The sequence below is a fragment of the Rhinolophus ferrumequinum genome, chromosome 19, assembly GCF_004115265.2.
Source record: "Rhinolophus ferrumequinum isolate MPI-CBG mRhiFer1 chromosome 19, mRhiFer1_v1.p, whole genome shotgun sequence".
NCBI lineage: Eukaryota > Metazoa > Chordata > Mammalia > Chiroptera > Rhinolophidae > Rhinolophus > Rhinolophus ferrumequinum.
This window is the reverse complement of record NC_046302.1, coordinates 8,613,485-8,634,507: the sequence shown is the minus strand read 5'-3', so window position 1 is coordinate 8,634,507 and position 21,023 is coordinate 8,613,485. Positions and strand designations below refer to the sequence as shown.

General features: G+C 34.8%; 1 protein-coding gene across 4 annotated transcripts in view; it reads left to right on the top strand.

Moving 5' to 3' along the window:
* The window catches only part of TWSG1 (twisted gastrulation BMP signaling modulator 1), a 62,468-nt gene that overhangs the window by 23,093 nt on the left and 18,352 nt on the right, over positions 1–21,023 (top strand). For all 4 annotated transcript variants that reach the window (XM_033087634.1, XM_033087635.1, XM_033087638.1 and 1 more), the window contains exon 3: positions 8,410–8,509. In XM_033087634.1, coding sequence (XP_032943525.1) covers positions 8,410–8,509 — 100 coding nt within the window. The remainder of the gene's footprint in view (positions 1–8,409; positions 8,510–21,023) is intronic.

Genomic DNA, 21,023 nt, shown 5'->3' with positions numbered 1-21,023 from the left:
TCCAGCATTGTTCTTTTTTCTTGAACTGTTCGGGGTCATTGCTTTGGCTGTTCGGGGTCTTTTGAGGTTCCAAACAAGTCTGATGATTTTTTGTTCTGTTTCTTTAAAAAGTGCCATTGGGATTTTGATGGGGATTGCATTAAATCTGTATATTGCTTTGGGTAATATGGCCATTTTAACTATGTTGATTCTTCCAAACCATGAGCACAGAATGTCTTTCCATTTCTTTGTGTCTTCTTCAATTTCTTTTTTAAATGTCTTATAGTTTTCAGCATATAGGTCTTTCACATTCTTGCTAAGTTTATTCCTAGGTATTTTATTCTTTTTGTTGCAATTGCAAAGGAATTGTTTTTCCAATTTCTTTTTCTGAGATTTCATTGTTAGTATATAGGAATGCAATGGATTTTTACTGTATTCGTTTATTGTTTCTAATAGCTTTTTGGTGGAGTCTTTAGGGTTTTCTATGTATAGAATCATGTCAGCTGCAAAGGGTGACAGTTTAACTTCTTCATTCCCAATTTGAATGCATTTTTTTTTCTCCTGCCTGATTGCTTTGGCGAGGACAATCAGGGGACAACACTGTCGTGTTCCTGAATGTAGAGCAAAGGGCTTCAGTTTTTCACCATTAATTACGAGATTAGCTGAGGGTTTGTCACATATGGCCTTTATTATGTTAAGATATTTTCCTTCTATACCTATTTTATTGTTTTAATCATAAATGGATGTTTTGTCAAATGCTTTTTCTGCATCAAGTGATATAATCATATGATTTTTGTCCTTTATTTTGTTTATGTGATGTATCACATTGATGCATTTGCGTATGTTGAACCATTCTTGTTCTCCTGGAATAAACCCTACTTGGTCGTGATGAATAATCTTTTTAATGCATTGTTGCATTCGATTTGCTAGAATTTTGTTTAGGATTTTTGCATTTGTATTCATCAGAGATATTGGTCTGTAGTTTTCTTTTTTTGTGTTATCATTACCAGGTTTTGGTATCAAGTTAATGTTGGCCTCATAAAATGAGTTAGGGAGTACTGTCTCTTCTTCAGTTTTTTGAAAGAGTTTGAGTAGGACAAGTATTAGACCCTCTTTGAAGGTTTGGTAGAATTCACTAGTGAAGCCATCTGGTCCAGGACTTTTGCTTTTGGGAAGGTTTTGGATGACTGATTCAATTTCCTTACTGGTGATCGGTCTATTTAGATTTTGCAGTTCTTCATGATTCAGCCTAGGAAGGTTATATGTTTCTAAGAACTTGTCCATTTCTTCTAGGTTATTGAATTTGGTGGTATATAGTCCTTCATAGTATTCTTGGATGATCCTTTGTATTTCTGTGGCATCCGTGATAACTTCCCCTCTTTCATTTCTGATTTTGTTTATTAGTGTCTTTCCTCTTTTTATCTTACTGAGTCTAGCCAAGGGTTTGTCAATTTTATTAATCTTTTCAAAGAACCAGCTCTTTGTCACATTAGTTTTTTCTATTGTTCTTTTGTTCTCTATTTCATTTAGTTCTGCTCTGATTTTTGTTATTTCCTTTCTTCTGCTGACCTTGGGTTTCATTTGTTCTTCTTTTTCTAGTTCTTTAAGGTGTAATGTGAGGTGATTTATCTGGGATTTTTCTTGTTTCTTGAGATAGGCCTGTAATGATATAAATTTCCCGCTTAAAACTGCTTTTGCTGCATCCCCAAAATTTTGGTAGGATGTATTTTCATTGTCATTTGTTTCTATGTATCTTTTGATCTCTCCTCTTATTTCTTCTTTGTGGTCATTTTTCAAAAGTATGTTGTTTAAACTCCACGTATTTGTAGTTTTTCCTGCTTTCATTTTGCAGTTGGTATCCAATTTCAAAGCTTTCTGATCAGAAAATATGCTTGGTATGATTTCGATCTTCTTAAATTTGCTGAGGCTAGTTTTATGTCCGAATATATGGTCTTTCCTTGAGAATGTTCCATGTAAAGTAGAAAAAAATGTATAGTCAGGTGTTCTAGGATGAAGTGCTCTATATATGTCAATTATGTCCATTTCATCTAATGTGTCATTTAGGGCTGCTATTTCTTTATTTATTTTCTGTTTGGATGATCTATCCATAGCTGTCAATGACGTATTTAGGTCCTCTAGAATAATTGTATTTTGGTCAATTTCTCCCTTTAATTGTGTTAGTAGTTGCTTGGTATATTTTGGTGCTCCCTGATTGGGGGCATAAATATTGATGACTGTTATGTCTTCTTGTTGTATAGTCCCCTTTATCATTAGGAAATGTCCATCTTTGTCTCTTGCTATCTTTTTTTATCATGAAGTCTTTTTCAACTGGTATCAGTATAACTGCACCTGCTTTTTCTGGATACCATTTGCTTGGACTGTCAATTTCCACCCTTGCACTATGAGTCTATGTTTGTCCTTGTAGCTGAGATGTGTCTCTTGGAGGCATCATATGGTCGGGTTTAGTTTTTTGATCCAATCTGCTACTCTGTTCCTTTTTATTGGTGAGTTCAGTCCATTTACATTTAGGGTGATTATTGATATGTGAGTATTTCCTATCATTCTATCTTTAGTTTTCTGGTAAGACTGTGTCTCCATTGTTTCTTTGCCTTTTTGTTGTTGTCTGTTATTTCTGTGTGGTGGTATTCTGTGATTTTCCCCTTTGATTCTTCTTTTATTACATTGTATATTTCAGTTCTGGATTTTTTTTGAGTGGTTACCATTAAGTTTATGTAAAAGAAAGTTTGATATTTAGAGTATTCCATTTTGTTTAGCATGCTTACTTTCTCCATTTCCATATTCCGGTTCAGACCTCTACTCTCTCCCCTTTTATGCCACAAATTATCCCTATTGATGCTGGTCGAATAGCCTCCTTCAGTATTTCTTGTATTGCACGTTGTGTTAGAAAATTCCCTCAGCTTCTGTATGTCTGGAAAGGTCTTTATTCCTCCTTCATATCTAAAGCATATCTTTGCTGGATATATTATTCTCGCTCATAACTTCTCTCTTTCAATAGTTTGAATATTTGGTTCCACTCCCTCCTGGCTTGTAGAGTTTCTGCTGAAAAATCTGATGATAATCTAATGGGCTTTCCTTTGTAGGTTACCGTCTTCTTTTCCCTGGCTGCTTTGAGGATTCTTTCTTTGTCATTGATTTTTCACAGCTTCAATACAATGTGCCTTGGAGAAGGCCTGTTCGGGTTGAGGTAATTAGGTGTCCTATTTGCTTCTTGGATTTGAGGATCCATTTGTTTCCACAAGTTTGGGAAGTTCTCATCAACAATTTGTTTGAATATATTCTCTGTTCCCTTCTCTCTTTCTTCTCCTTCTGGTATGCCCATTACTCTTATATTGCTCTGTTTGATGGAGTCAGAAAGTTCTTGTAGAGTTCTTGCATTTCTTTTAAGTCTCAAGTCTCTTTCTTCTTCTATCTGTGTCATTTACAGATTTCTATTCAATGTCACTGATTCTTTCCTCTGTCTGGTCAACTCTACTACCTAAGCTGGCTATTTCATTCTTCATTTCTTCTATTGAGTTCTTCATCTCCAGAAATTCTATTTGGTTCTTTTTTAAAATTTCGATATCTTTGGTAAAATGTTCATTTTGTTCTTCGATTGCGTTTCTGAGTTCATTAAACTGCTTGTCTGTGTTTTCTTGCATCTAATTGAGTTTTTTAAGAACTGCAGTCTTGCATTCTCTGTCATTTAAGTCACATATTTCCATGTCTTTAAGTTCATTTTCTGGAGACTTTTCATTTTCTTCCTCAGTTGTCTTGTTACCTTGGTTATTCATGGAATTAATGATTTATTATTTCTTTTTTTAGACACCGTGTGTTTCAGCAGCTCTGTTTACTCCTGCAGGGAACCATCCAGATAGGTGGGGCCAGGGGCAGGGTGAGTTGTGAGAGGTGGCCCAGAGCAATGGCGGCAACCACCACCACAGCCGGTCCTGCTTCCACAGCTCCCTCCCCTCTGCCAGAACTAGTCGGGCTGCGAGTCTGCGTCTGCGGACCACAGTTCTCAGAACAGCAAATATTCTGTTCTTTTGATCTGACACTGCTACTGTTCTGCTTCTAGCACTGGGCCGGTGGGGGCGGGGTGAGCTCTGGGAGGGTGGGGAGGGGGTGGCTAGTCTCAGTGCCTAAGGCTTCCGTTCTCTGCATAGCAGTGAGGGCTTAAACCACCGTTTTCAGCCTCCTTCCCTCAGTCTTTGCTCTGAGGTCTCTGCTGTGAGCGTTGGGTTCAGCCGTGTTATATGCTGTCCCCTCAGCCCTGTGGGCCATAAACGGAGTCCTAGCTGTCCGAGTTCTTCCCTCTCCCGCAGCTGCAGTAGTTCCAGGATGCAGCGAGCTCGGAGCACTGAGCTAGGTCTGCGTCCTGCGCCCACGTGGCCCTGTCTCCGCACTTCCCTCTTTCCTCCTCCCCCACTGGCGCAATTCGCCCATCTTTAGATGAATTCAGTAGTGTGCCTCATAGTCTTGCCTGTCTGCTGCGCAGGGAGTCCTTTGTGGAGTTATAGTTGTTCAATTTGTTGTAAATTCCAGGGGAGATTTCAAGAGGCTCACCTCACACCGCCATTTTGATGATGTCATCTAGATTCTGCTAATTTAAATGAAGTTATTTTTTTCTGTGATTCTTGATTCATCAGAGTTACATTTTGAGGTTTTTTTTTCTTTTTTATTTCCAATACTTAGATTCAAAGCACTTTAGAAATGTTTTTTATACCGCGTTTCCCAGAAAATAAGACCTAACTGGACCATCAGCTCCAATGTGTCTTTTGGAGCAAAATTAATATAAGACCTGGTATTATATTATATTACATTACATTACATTATATTATTATTATTATTATACCCGGTCTTATTTTAATATAATATACGACTGGGTTTTATACTTTGGCTGCAAAAGACGCATTAGAGCTGATGGTCCAGCTAGGTCTTATTTTCAGGGAAACACGGTATTTAGAAACATTCATCCTAACTACAGTTTGCTTGCTGTCAAAAAATTAAAGTATGTATTTCCAAATATGTTTATGACCCAACATTATTCAATAGTGTGATTTTGAAAGACATGTTAAATTGAATAGAAAAGATTAATTACTCGATGAGCTGCACATAGCTGTTATTCATAATTATTTACCCATGGAAATGCATTGTTTCCATTTTTATTTGACTTAACAATCTTCATAAAGCAAATGATTACCATATATTTTTGTTTTCTTGATTTGCAGTTAGGTTTTTGAGATCCTAAATGTCACATATTAAATTTGCCTGGAATTTTCTCCTGGAAAGTGAGAAGTTAAGTGTGTTTTTAAAAATTGAAAAGGCATAAATGGTGACTAAAAGGTTGGTTTGAAGATCTCATTTTCCATATTTCCCAATCTCCTAAAAAGAATGCTGACATGAGTTAAATGAAGAATAGAGATTTTTTTAAATGTAGTCTAGACTTATTTACTTTGCAAAATTTCTTCATTTATGTGATTAAGTTTTATTAAGGCAAATTTTTTTAGTCTTTTCTGTAGTAAGATTAAAGAAAAAAAATATTAGCTAGCATATTGTTACTTGGCATTCAACCAGTTTTAGCAGTCTTTTTATTAGTATAGTAATAAAGTTTATCTTTAAGTCATTTACCCCATGTCTCGGCTTCCTACAGCCTCTCAGTTTGTAGTCTATCAGTAAATTATAATCATTAAGTACATTACTACCGTACATTATTGTATCACACTGACATATAAAAGTACAGGCACCTATTAAGAGGGTGTGAAATAGATTTAATCTAGAGGGTTAGATAATCCAGGCAAGTTCAAGCAATTTTTAAACAGTCATAGTTGTAACCTTCCATTAGTTAGCAATAATCTTAGGATATCACTCACCCTTTCATTCCAATTTAAAACACCTCACAAACACCTGACAGTAAAAGGCATAATGAATGCTTCAAAAACTCAGATTTCTCTAATGGAAACTATTAAATTGCCTTTCATTTTAAAATGATTTAGCATAATATATGGTAATTCATTTAACAGGCTACCATTTGGAAGCTGTGATAGGAAAAAGGAGAGACATGTTCTTTGAATAAATTTGTTACTTTTCTAATTTTCCTGAGGTAAATAGGTAATGTAAATATAAGCAACTAAGATAAGGGATATTTTTATGTAAAATGTAAATTAAAATTTAGAGGAAGCTTTATTTCTTGTGACTAAGTGGCAATCTTTATAAAACTAAAAGCCAAAAAGTATCAATATCCTTAACTCTGACAGTATTTGTAACAAAATGTATACTCAGAAAATGTTTTCTCACTCCAAAGACAGGACAGACAGGTTTTTGTGGAGAAACAAGTCACAAAGTATAGATTTGGCAACTGTGTTGTTCTAGATTTCCAAGTAAGTGTGAACTTGTCTGAATCAAGCATTACCAGATGCTTTTATGATAAAGTATCTATACTTCTCAGAAAGTCCCTGTCCTTGTAATCCCTCTCTTTCTAAAAGTTATCTACAGACTGCATTACATGAAAATGGCCTGACTTACAGAACTCCACAGTACTAAAATATCATAACTTGCACATATTAGGTGTCAGATTGTCACACAGGGTGTCATGGAGAGTCTCTGGTCCCACTCCCCACATAAGAACGCAGGATATGGCAAGGCCAAAAAGGAACACCCTCGGAGCCATAGATAGGGGAGTCATACCACTATAGTTTCACTGGCGGCTGGGTTGGAGATGCAGGAAACAGGAGCCATGTGATCCGCAGTCCGCCGGCTGCTTCTCTGCCAATCAACAACCAACCAACCAACCCCTTGCTAACTGCAATCCGCCGTGCTAACTGCAATCCGCGCTTGCCAGCCACCATCTTCTTGCTAGCCCCCATTTTCTGCTAGCGTAGCCACAGCAGTTATATTAGTGGCCAGTGGCTCACTGGTTACAGCTGACGGCCAACTAGCCACAGCTGATGGCCATCCAATCACAGTTGATGGCCATTTACTACCTGAGCCAGCACCTTTCTATGTGAGGCCGAGAGCCTGGAAACTGCACTCCTGGCTCTGTCCCCACACAGATGTACATGAACATCAAAGTTATGAGTTAGAATATAGCACAAGTGTTGATTCTCGAAAGTGATGTGTAATAGCTAGTGGACTTTTAAAGGAAAAAAAGAGGAATTAAATATCAGTGTTTATTATCAGTGTGATTAAACTATCAATTTAATTAAATATCAGTAACAAAAAATCATGTCATATTAGAATGACTCCAGTAGTTTACAGAAATGTAATAAGATGAATTTAATAGGAATAAATATTATGTTTTATGTTTAAGTTTTAAATTATATATATGGTGTCTCATAACCCAGGGAAAGCCAAGTAGGCAATGGTGGCTACAGAATTTCCCTTTAAGTTGAGTTTGTTTAGGAGTGGCTGTCTGGTGACAAAGGCTAAAGGAATTATCTTGAATCTTCATTTACGAAACAAGCTGTATTAATTAGCTTTCATGGAGTAACAAACCACCCCAAAGTTCAGTGGCTTAAAACATCCATTTATTTAGCTCTTGTGTCTGTGGGTTGATAATTTGGGCCTATGTCAGCTAGGTGGGTTTTTTGGGCTCATTCCTGTGTCTGTTGTCAGCTGCTGATTGGTTGGAGGCTGGATGAGCTAGGAGTGCTTCAGGTGGATTGACTCGCCTATGTGGTCTTCTCCCAGGCTACACGTGGCAGCTGGGCAAAATTCTAGGAGAAAGAATGGAAGCACTCAATACTGTTGAGGCCTAGACTCAGAATAGATAGATGTCACTTCCACCAAATTCTGATGATCAAAGCAAGTCTCAGGATAACCCTATATCCAGGAGGTCTGGAAATAGACACTGCCCCTTGATCAGAGAAGTTACAAAGTTCCATTGTCAAGAGGGTGGACATTGGGGGGGGAATAATTGCTGCCTTCTTTGTAAACAGTCTACCACACAAGCATACTGTTTTAGTATGTTGTAGATCAATGAAAATAACAGTTTTTATTAAGATGCTTTTGTTCATACTCTATATATTGAGAAACCACAGCTCCCACTACAAGTTGTCTATTCATTTAGATTAATTTGAACAATGAATCTAATAGCTGAAAAGAAGATTTTGTGCTTGTACTAAATTATTTTTCGAGGTGTTTTGGGGTGGTAAAGTTATGGGTTATAAAATACAATATTTTATTTCATAAAATGTTTCAAAATAAGATAAAAGCATCCAGAACATGTTCACTGAATGTGTCCAAAAGAAAATATAAATCTACTTGACATTGTAGGTATTTATGTTTTTGCAAATAGTTAATGATCTTTAATTAAAAAGTGTATCAAGGGTAAATTACTATAAATGGAAATATTGTGGTTTTTACGACAAAATATTAAAAATTTTAAATATAGTTATTTGGAATTTTAAGTTTGAACATCTGTCTTTTATCTAGGAGCTCTGCCAGTGCCGTCCTGGTGAAGGAAATTGTTCCTGTTGCAAGGAGTGTATGCTGTGTCTTGGGACCCTTTGGGATGAGTGCTGTGATTGTGTTGGTAAGTTGATATGCAGTAAAGTTTCTTAATATTTCTTATCACAGAATCCTTGACTTTAAGAGACCTCAAAGAATATAAATGGATTATATATATATAGACTAGTGTGGGTATAAGATACAGTAGGTGTATAGAACATTATATTATTGCAGTTGCTTGTATTGGATGGTATTTACATATATGTGTATTTTTATAGAAAAAGGTCTAGGAGGAAATTAAAAGTACTTATCTGTGGGAAGTAGGAGTAGAAGAACAGCAGGGGATATTTTTACTTTTTATTTTTAATTTCTTATACTGTTGAATTTTTTTTTAATTGGGGAATATTGGGGAACAGTGTGTTTTTCCAGGACCCATCAGCTCCATGTCAAGTCATTGTTTTCAATCTAGTTGGGGGGGGGGGGCGCAGCCCAGCCTCAGGTCAAGTCTCTGTCCTTAATCCAGTTGTGGAGGGCGCAACCCACTAGCCCATGTGGGAATCGAACTGGTGACCTTGGTGTTATCACTGTGCTCTAACCACTGAGCTAACCGGCCGCCCCATACATTTTCTCCAGTTTTTTATAAGAAGCATGTATTATAGTTGTGAATAAAAAATAGGTACTTAACATATTAAAAATTTGGTTATCTTCCTTTAGATAAAATTTCACTAAAAGATCCTTGAGAAACTAAAAGATGTTTTTATGGACTTTCTGAGGAATCGCCTCCAAGATGTATTAAATTGAAAAAAAAAAAGGTGTAAAAGTGTATTTATAGAATGCTATCATTTGTATTTTAGAAAGATAACTTACATACATAGGCTGTTCCTGGGAAATACACTCATCATTGTCTCTCTAACCAGTTAACTCTTTTTCATCTTTAAAGCCAAAGTTCAAGTGTCTCCTTGTCTCAGAGAAACCTTTCTCATTTGACTGAGATAGGATCCTCTATGCTATTCAGATTGTCTGCTTCTGCTACTACCATGTTTCCCCGAAAATAAGACCTAGCCAGACAATTATCTCTAATGCGTCTTTTGGAGCAAAAATTAATGTAAGACCCGGTCTTATTTTACTATAGTATAAGATTGGGTCTATAATATAATATAATATAATATAATATAATATAATATAATATAATATAAATAGCGGGTATAATATAATATAAAGTGGGTATAATATAATATAATACCAGGTCTTATATTAATTTTTTCTCCAAAAGACGCATTAGAGCTGATTGGCTAGGTCTTATTTTCGGGGAAACATGGTATAATTGTTTTGCATGTCTCTTGCAATAGAGTATAAACTCCCTAAGAAAAGATCTGGTGTCATATTGATCTTTTTATCAATCTCTATTTTTATCAAAGTGGGATATGCGCACATACTGCTAAAACAATCCTGTGACATGCGTCTTCCTCCCAATCCTTTGATCCTGTGCCAGAGACAACCACTTTCATCTCTTCATTATTGTATTACTTCCATAATTCTAAATACTATTCTTATATATTATTCTCTTGATTCTTTGATTTTAGAAACTGTTGGCTTCTTGAGAGAGAGAGATGATAATTTCTCTCTCTTACTTCTTATCCAATATAGTTTTATCACTACTTCTAGTTAAATCAATAATTACTTTAACAATCCATTGAATAAATTAGTATTATATACTAGTTTTATGTATAACAGTGTAAATACTAATTTATTAATGAATAATCCTATTTGTCTTTTTGTATTAGAGAATACTTCCTCAGAGAGTCCCTAATCTTCTAGGCTTTGTATTAATGTTTAAAATTTTGGCTTTTATTTTTAATTTCCAAGAGCCCTTCTCTGACTCCTTTTTGAGGAACATACTTTCTTGTTTTGTAGATATTTTTCTTATCTTTCTGGAACTTGTTAATTGTAGAGTTTGGTTGTTGTTGAAGTTTTTCCTTCTACTGTTTGTATTGTTTCCATTTCCTCAAATGTCTGGTGATCCTGGACAGTCTATTCGTGTGTAAAAGTTAGTCGCTCTAATGCTGACTGGAAGTCCCATGCTTGTAGGCAGGATGTGGAATCTGGTTTGCCTTACTCTCAGATGATTGGAAGATGAGCTGGCTTTTTCATCAAGGAGCCCTCTATCTCAGTATCTATAGATCTTTCCCTGTGGGGTTGTACAGTTTTTTCAGAGAAGGATCTTTGAGTTTCTTGCCTGGAGTAGGGGTGGAGTAAAATATGGGTGGCGCAAATATTCTGGGATACTGAGGGGTGAGTTCAGTATTCAGTAAATATACTGTCATTTACTTTCCTTGTTTCTTTCCATCTTCAATTCCACCCTCTACAGTATTTGTTGTTCCTAGTCCAGGGCCTCTTTTGTTTAATTTCTCTAGAGAATAGCCCTCTCATCTCATATAATTGTTGTGGGAGAAGAGACACAGGACCTAGACATGTACCCCTCAAAATAAGCTTGCCTCTGCATTACCTGGTGTCTCCAACTCCAGAGTTTTTCCAGAGTTCTGTGGTTACATCTGCATGGGAGGGAGACTGCTTCGTCTAGTTAGTTACATTTAGCTCTTAGTTTCTTCCAAGGTGGAGTTAGGATTTCAGTTTCTTGTTTTTCCTTATTGTTTTGTAGTGAATTCTGAAAGAACCAGGACAAAAGTCTCTTTTCCTCTCTTGTCTTAGATTCATCTTGGCATCTCTAACAGATAGTATAGTGTCTGACACATAGAAGGTACTCCAGTATTTTATTACTGTCAAATAAATGAATTCTTAATGCATTGTTCTCCCAAGATGAACAGTTTATGCCCTCAATAGCTATAATGTTTTTATTATGTTAGCTGAAATAAGAAAAGCTTTGAATTATTTTACAGCTTTAAATGTAAGTTATAATTTAGTATGTACAATGGAAGTACAAAAGAGAAAATAAGCATATTAATCCCTTATAACATATACAAGCATTTAATTTAAACATGGATTCCAAATATACAAATGTACTTTTAGCTTTGCCTAAAATATGTGTGTGTGTGTGTGTGTGTGTGTGTGTGTGTGTGTGTGTTAACCATCACACAATGCTAACACTGCCATTTGGCTGCTTCTAGGAAAGCAGGTCTGTAATTCTTCTACTGAGGAAGAATAATTATACATGCACATATCGCTACAATTTTAGAAGCAACTTGTGTTCTTCTGGGCCAGTTTCCATTAAAAAACATATTTACCTTTAAGGATTTAATACCAGTTTTAAACTTCAAGTCAGTTCATAGTGTAACTTTATCTTCCATTTTAAATTCAGTTAATCTTTGTATTTTCTAGGGTAAATTTTAGATACTCCAATTCTTTTTGTACAGCAGTACTTTTTTTCTTTTAGGCAGTTCTCTTCCACATTAGGCTTTCTTGATGTCCTTTGCAAACATGTGGCCCCTCCTCCCTTCTAAGTTGCCACTACTTTTAGTGATGCTAAGTTGAAACACTCCCCATACTTTTCATGGGTGGGGCACCGATCTCCAAATTAGTGTAGCCTTCCCTTCCTGTATCATTCTGTAGACTTTGTCTAGCAAGATTCTCTGCCAGCTTTGTTGTGTAAGAGAATTTGTTTCTCTTTTCTCATTTTTCTCTTAAGATAAGAGTAATCACCATAGTTCATTTTCATCCTTGTTGTCCAGTATATTCCTCATATCCTGTGGTTTTTGGAACTTAGATCTTTACCCACAGGTTTTGTTTTTTTGTTTTTGGGGGTTTTTTTTAGAGTTTGTTTTGTTTTTACTTTTCCAAATAAACACAAAATAGAGAGCTCAATGTACTTCTATGCACCTATTCCTCAGCTTCAACAGCTATACTTGTTTCATCTGTTCATCTGTTTGTTTGTCTATCCTCTCTTTGTTGGAGTATAATATAAATAATTTCACTACAACTCCTAAGTGCCTTACTTATATATCTCAAAAAAAAGTAAACTTTCTTACATAATACATTGTCATAACCACACTTAAAATAATTAACAATACTTCCTTAAATCTAATAACCAGTCCATATTCAGATTACTGGAATTGACTAAATGTTGTTTATAGTTTAGTAAAATCAAGATCCCACAAAGTCCACATACTGTATTTGGTTGTTAGGTTTCTAAAGTTTCTTTGATTCTAATACAATTCATCCTCCCCTTACCACCTTTTAAAATTCCATTGATTTGTTGAGGAAACTAGTGAGTTGTGATGGGAAGTATACCACATTCTGGATTTGGCTGATTGCTTCCTGTGGTTATTTAACTTGTTACCATATCCTCTCTATTTCCTGTAGACTGGAAGTTAGAACTAAAGGCTGATTAGAGTCAGGTTGAGTCTTGTGAAAGTGGGGTACAGTGGTGTAGTGTGCACGTTAATAATATCTAGGTGCCCTGCTTTTAATGATGCTAAGATTGATCAGTGGATTCAGAAGGTGAAAGTCTGATCCCTTGGTGGTAAGTTCCCCACGAGTCTTTTACCTAGTGGCTTTACCCTTCATAGATGACCATTGCCATTGTCACTTTTATTAAATAATAATCTATTATTAGTATTCCTTCTGTATGTATTAGCTGGAATTATTCTATATAGAAGAACTTTCCCACATTTACTAGAACTTTCCCATTTTAATTACCCTGAAATAAAGGATAAATAAACAAAATGTTAGATAAATACTTAATTCTTTCTCTTTATCCATTTTCAGAGTATTGACTTCATGCCCTAGCAAATACCAGTAGGACTCAATATATTTTTGCTTTACTTTTCAGTAGGGTTTTTTGTTTTTGTTTTTGGTGTGTGTGTGTTCTTTTTAAACTATCATTATGAACTCATGGCTTTTAAAAATGTATTTAGTTTTTTAATCACTTGCTGTCATTATTCTTTTTACTCAAATTGCTCCATCTTTGGTTCTTAGGAGCCTTTTCAACTTGGCTCTTGTGTCCTTTTGACATGACTTCTGTCATCTTTGTTAGCTTCAGACAGGCTGCCCCAGGCTCATCCTACACATTTCTGCCTCATATCTGGAATTAGCCATTTCTCCTGGGAACTTTGGTTACCGTTAGAAGAAAATGGTAATTAAAGACCACAATCTCAGCATTAGGGGTACTTGTTGCTATTACTTCTCTTCGAGTTCTTTTCAGTGAGCAGAGCCAATAAATAGCTACAGGGGGAAACCTTTGAGTTTGTACTAATATTGCCAATTCAAATTTAAGATTACAGGGTCTTTTACTTCTTTTGATTTTATATCTGTAACTCTTTTATGCTGAAATTTTGGGTTCCTAACAGCATTAATATAAGTATGTATACATTTTATTTACAATTCATAAATAAAACTATTAAATGACAGTTAAGATTTGCTTTGTCCTTGAATATATACTGAAGAAGTAAGCCCAAATACTGTCTTCCAAGGTTAGTTGGAGTAATTTTCTCTGAGTGGTTATCTGATCAACTTGATGTAAAATTGGGTTCTTATGTTAGTTTATTTTCAGTTTTTAGCGATTATTAATTTCCTTTTTGATGTATTTTAGTGTTTTGATTATGTAACATATTTACATAATTAGAAAGACAACTGTATGTAATAGTGATAAAACAGATGGTTCATTTCCATATCTGTCACCTCCACTCTGTTCCCTCCCTCAACTATAGATGAGGTGACCACATAATTTATTGTCCAAATTAGGACCCTTTTGAGAGTGAAACCAGGACAGTAAGATAAACCTGAACCAGAATTGACCTGAATTGGCTCAAGAAAACTGAGGTGAATAGTTTCATCCTACCTATAGCCATTTTTTTAAAACTTTAAGAAGCATTTGTATTTGTTATACAAAACATCTACTTGTCACATAAAACTCTGTGCCTCTTGCTTTTCTTCTCTTGCTTTCTTTTCTTTTCTTAATTGAATGCCCTGTGACTTATTCCATATAAATATCATTTTTTTGGTAGCTACGTAAAACCCTGTTGTTGGCTGTAACATGTACTCATTCGTCCATAGATGGACATTTAGGTTATTTCCAATCTTTTACCATTACAGATAACACTATAACAGAAAACCTTGTATTGAGCGTTAATTCTATGTAATATTGTTAGATATTGTCAAATTATCCTCCAAAAGAGTTATATCATTTGCATTCCCACCAATGCAATGTAGCAGAATGCCTGGTCCCAACAACATTACCAAGAAATTACGTTGCCAAACTTTTGTTGTTGTTGTTACCAAACTTTTGGATTTTTGTTAATATGGTAGATAAGAAATGGTATGAAAATGGTAATTTCTATTTTTCTTGTTACCAGTGAGATTGAGCATCTGTTCATAGGCTTAAGGACTACTTACTTTTTATATTTACTTTTTTTGTGGATTGTTCATATCTTTTGCCCATTTTTCTAATGAATTATTTTTTTTACTTATTATTTATTTAGAAGTTTAAAAATATATATATTAGAGATATAACCCTAATATATGTGTTATAAATTACATATTTTTCCCCCAGTTTATATTTTAACCTTGCTGTGTTATTTTTGATCCTGGAAAGGTTTTTATTTTATTTATTCATCTTTACTGGTGTTTTCTTTTGTTACTTCTAGACTTTGAGTCCTGGTTAGGTTCCTGCCCCACACCTTGATAGGTATTTGTATGGTTTTGTTTATTTTTTACAAATAAGTAGGTCTCTAATACATTTGGAATTTATCCTAATTTATGTGTAAATTACGGATCCAATATTTTCTTTTTCAAACAACTACCACTATTTATTTAAATATTATTTATAAAGCCCTAAAATGGTTTATTTAGAAGTCTGTCTTTCCCCCACAGATTTGAGATGCCACTTTTATCATACGCACTTAGCTTTATTTCTGGTTATTCCATTAGTCTGTGTCTATTCATGTATAAGTACCACACTTTTTTATTTATAGAATTCTTATAAATGTTTTAATATCTGGTAGGGCTAGGGCCCCTCCCCCCATTCCTCTTCTGCCCAGAGTATATTAATTTCAAATATGTGTACACACATAACAAGGGTTGATAAGAGGTTTCTTTTCCTCCCTTTGGGTTTGCATGTGTTCTTTGTAAAGGACTTCTCAACCAGCTTAGCTCTTGAAAACTAATTCTCCCACAAATTATTAATATATTAAACAAAAAGAACACTGACTTGGGTGGCCGGATGGCTCAATTGGTTACAGTGCGAGCGTCAGTTCAATTCCCCCATGGGATGGTGGGCTGCGCCCCCCACAACTAGTTTGAGAATGGCGACTGCACTTGAAGCTGAGCTGCTCCCTCCACAACTAGACTGAAGGACAAGGACTTGACTTGGAGCTGATGGGTCCTGGAAAAAACACACTGTTACCCAATAAAAAATTAAAAAAAAAAAAAGAACATTGACTTCATTTTTCTTAATTAAGTTGTTTTTTTTCCTGAGATTTTCTGCTCTAAAGGACAGAAACAGACCTTTGAACAATATTAAGTTTTTGTGTAATTGAAATGCTCTTTTTTTTGTATCCTGGGTCTGGCATTAGACTGGACTTTTAGGATAATGTGAAACAAAAACAACTGGGTTTGACCTTTTAAAAGGAGCCACTAACTAGAACAGCAGCTTGGCCTACCTAAACCAAGCCTAACCTAAACTAAACTGGCTTCCTGTTTTGACTTCTGTTCTTACTTACTTGCCTGCTTTGTAGTTTCTCATTTTTAATTCCCTGTTTATGGCTATTGTTCTGATTTTAATCCCTTAGATTAATTGTACGTGGTCTGTAATTTCATATAAATTGAATTACATAGTATGACTTAGTAGCTTAAAATGCATTTTAGAAAAGCATGAAATGATGCATGATTTAATAATAGACTACTAATTTAAGAAATTATAACTTGATCCGTGTTTAATGCACATTTAAAAACAAATTAATGGTACATGTTAAATTATAAGAAAAAAATGAATAACACCAATGAAGATAAAAAAACATAGCAACCATCAACTTTTTCATCTTGGAACACTATCTCATGGAACAGTAAAAGTCAGTGCACTGTTTGGATACTGTTGAGTTGGAAATACTAGAATTTTCCTGGGACTAAGGTCACTTCCAGTATTTAATGAAACTATTGCCGTGTTTCCCTGAAAATAAGACCGGGTCTTACATTAATTTTTGCTCCAAAAGACGCATTAGGGCTTATGTTCAGGGGATGTCATCCTGAAAAATCATGCTAGGGCTTATTTTCCGGTTAGATCTTATTTTCGGGGAAACATGTTATAAGCTTCAAGACTAGGCTGGGAAGCCTGATGAAAACCTGCTTAGCAGCAATAATTTGTTGACTCATTTTTCCACACCATCTCAGATATCCCAGACCATACCCTGGTGAGTGGAGAATAGAAGCTTATGAAAAAGGCCAAAGAAGGTGGGAGGTGTCAGGTCATGGGCAGTGACTGCGAAACCCAGAAAAACAAGATCCCACAGCTATGTACTTGATACTTGGAACACAACCCTGAACCCTGTTGAACAAATGTTTGTTCTCTAATCCTGCTCCTTTATTTGCCTTGCAAATTCCTTGACTTCTGACTTTCAGTTAATGGCTACAGTTCTAGTACAAACTTGATTGTGTCTTGGCATTTTCCTTTAGGGACATCCAGCCTTTTTGTTGTGACTCTGCACCTTGTATCTCAGATCAGATCTAGGTATATCAATTGGCTCCATACAGAATAGATTTCTGTCTTTATTCACACCAACACATTGTTACTTTATAATATTAAAGGACAGATATGTGCTAAGAGTTCAACTAAACTACTAGCATGTTAAATTTTTACTTTCAAATCCTTAATAACAAATATAATTTTCCTTTCTTTTTCTTTTAAAATACTAATTGTTCTTCTTTTAAGAAAACTATGCAAATTATTTGGGTACATACATCATGGTCTCCCCCAAATGCAACCATTGTAAATGTTACATTTGATTGAATACATACACTAGATTGATATGCCAAAGGATACACAAATATGCTTTTTATTGTTGGGTTTTATTTTGCTAAAGATGTTTGATTGGGTCCAGATGTTTATAATTGTTACCCAACAAATACTAAGGACACCGAAGACTATACTCATATTGCTTATTCAGAGTTCACTTTTAAAGCTGATGTATTGATTTAGAAAACTGATAAGAAACAAAACTGAGTTTAATTTATCCATTGGGACAGCCCAGGACCTAATCCCCAAATTACCCCAGTCACAAGTGTTTTCTACTACTAATAGTAGCTTCCTCCTTATGGTGAATTTTCTTCAAGGACAAATCATTAAATATCTTTTTTCTTTACCTTGAGCCTACCAAAAGTTGTTATGTTAAATATGAGTCATAGTATAATATTCAGGAACAATTTTAATAATGTTTTTTCCCCAAAATAAGCTATGTTAGGTGTTTGTGTTTAATTAACTTTAATTAAGTTTTTTTTTAAGTAGCCAAAATGGAATAGTAATCACTTAACTCTGAGGTGTTTCTTAGAGAAATTGAATAGTAGTACCTTTACTCCAAATTAACCTTTAAAATATTTTCTTTTTATGATACCCTTGAGCCATTAGGTTGATTTAACTTTCCTGACTCTTAAAATGATAAGTGGTCCCACATTTCTAAAGTAAATTGCTTATTATTTAAAAGTCCCTTATTTTGTCATAAAAACAGGTTTGGGGATTGCGTTATGAATAGTTAAAAGTTATTTTGCTTTTGGTATTTGTATGTGACCTCAAAAACGAGTTCCCAAACAATGCAGGAGGCCGGTTTTGATTTGAATGATTTTTAAAAACCACTCATATGCATAGTTCACCTTCCTTGTCCAAGAAAGAATTTTGAATTATTTGTAGTATATGTCTATATATCTTCTACCTTTTAAAAAGAAATTTTAAACAGAGATCTTGCCCCTGTAGCAATGAGCACACTTCATACCCAGATTTTGGTTTCTAATACCATTCTCCAATAAGAAGAATCGGGGCTCCTTAGAGAAATGTCTGTTTCTAACACTAAGGAAGGAAATACACAACATAAGCCTGGAATATATTATAGTGCCAAAAGTAAGGAAGTGCTAAAAAAAATTACCCATATTGATTATTGAGTGAGTGTGTGTGTGTGTGTGTGTGCGTGTGTGTGTGTGTGAAATTTACACAGGAGCCGACTGAAAGAGCCCCAAGTGGCCAAAGCTGGGAAAATTAAGCAACAAAATAAAGTAGTATTGGATTATAACCCAGAGTATAAAATAAATATTCATGAATCCATACTGATATAAATAAATAAATTAGTGGAGGAGAAGAGGCAAATCTCTAATGCAGAAGAATAAGAAATAATTTATGTAGATACTCTGCCATCAAGGAGGGGAACGTGTAACTCCACACTCCTTAGGTGTAGGCTGCTCATAGTGACTTCCTTCTAAAGGGTACAGTATGGAAAGGGGGGAAGCAAAGAGTAAATTTTCAGTGGAGAAATCTGAAATACACTGTTTCAGCAAGGTGGTCAAGGTCAACATCAACAGTCATAAATCTTGTTGATAGCATGTAACCTTGAGCCAATGTGATGAAAATAGTATTTCATCTCTGTGATCTTTCTCCCAATAACCCTAGCCCAAATCTTATACTGAGAAAAACAAACAAATTCTAAAACTGGGTTATCCTACAGAATATCTGACCAGTAGTACTCAAAACTGTCAAAGTCATCAAAAACTAAGAAAGTTTGAGAAATTGCCCCAGCCAAGAGGAGCCTAAAGAGACATGATGACTAAATAATGCATCCTAAATAGGATCCTGGAATAGAAAAAAGGACATGAGGTAAATACTATAGAAATCTGAATAAAGTATGGACTTTAGTTAATAATAATGTATTAATATTGGTTCATTAATTGTAACGAATGTACCATACTATATATGATGTTAGTAATAGGGTAACTTGTGAATGGGGGTGTAGGAGGACACTCTGTACTATCTTTTTAATTTTTCTGTAAAACATATTAAAAAGTCTATTAAAAATAGATTATAGAGGGAAAATATAGCACGGACAATATGATCCTATATAAAAGAAATATCTATCCAATGTATCTTATTGTCAGAATAAAGACTTATTTGAAAGAAACCTTCTTAGGATTTTTAACAGAAGTGTACTAAATCTACAGATAAATTTGTGGAGAGTTGATACAGTTTTAGTATTGACTCTTCTTACATGTAAGCATGGTATTGTTTTCTTTTTACTATCTTTATGTCCTTACTGTCTTTCAGAAAAGATTTATCATTGTCAAAACAAAGAAATTAAATTCAAAATGGTTATCAGTCCATTAAACAAAGGATAGTACTGTTGTTGGTACTGTAAACGTTTAGGAAAACAGAATTAATTATAGACGTTTGTAACTTGATGTTTCTTTAAAGACGTCTTAAAGAAAACAAGATCCTAAATTCTTAGATCATGCAGTCCATATACTCTGTGGGACTCACTATAGAATTTGTCCAGTGAAACAATTTTTAATTCTTTCAAATGTCAGTATAGCAGAGTCTTAATTGGATTAATGTAGTCAATCAAGGGATATTTTGTAAAAATAATAATAACTAATGCTCATATAACATCTTTTATATATAACGCATGTTTCGTATATTAATTCATTTAGTTCTTAAAACAAACCTATGATGTGTGAGGGTGTTATTATCCCTCATCAGAAGAGGAACTGAGACCAGAAAGTTTAAATGATCACAATAAGGTCAAACAGTGAGTCTGGAAGAAAACCAGGATTCAAGCCGAATAGTCTGGCTATTGAATCCATGCTCTATGACCCATTACATTATATGGTTTTTTGTATGTTATATGTTTCTCAGCTTCTTGTGAAGGTGAAGATGGTGTCATTCTAAAATCATACAACACAGTAGCTTTCATTTGTAGCCATTATAAATATCACAAGCTAATAAATGATGTTGGATTTAATTAATAGATATTTACAACTACTGATTATTCATGATCTCTATAAAGATGATTGGGACTGGGGACAAAGCTGTATTACGTGAACTCTAAATATTTTCTTTGGATTTAGCCATACCATCTGAGAACTGCATACTTAGACTGCATTGTTGTGGCCCTTCCTAAAATTGCCTCTGCCCTACTGGGCATTATGCATTATAACTATGATAACTCATGAGAGGACAGATGGTGGTGAGATTTTTTTGTTTATAAAAATGGCATGGGTTTTAAATGATTAAGGAAAGCTACTCTACACAATGGGATGTCCTCGTTTTCTCAGTTTCAGTCATTATGTGTTTCAGTGGTATCGTTTTTGCATCACTGCATCTTCTATATATCATCAAATTGTTTCCTTTTTTGATAATTTGTAGTTTGAAAACAAGTTGTTTTGTTTTCAGAAAAAGGCAATTATAGTATTAATTTGATTATTTTTAAAACTATATCTACTGGAGTTTCTGATTTACTCCCTGTATTTATGCTGGGGAAACTAAGAACAAAGATGAAAACTGTCTATGCTTCTACCCTTCGCAAAATGACATCTATTAGGTCACATGCTTTGCATCCCATTTCCTTCTCTGTATTGTAGGACATAGTCTGCTTTAGGGATCTAGTTACAATGGCTAC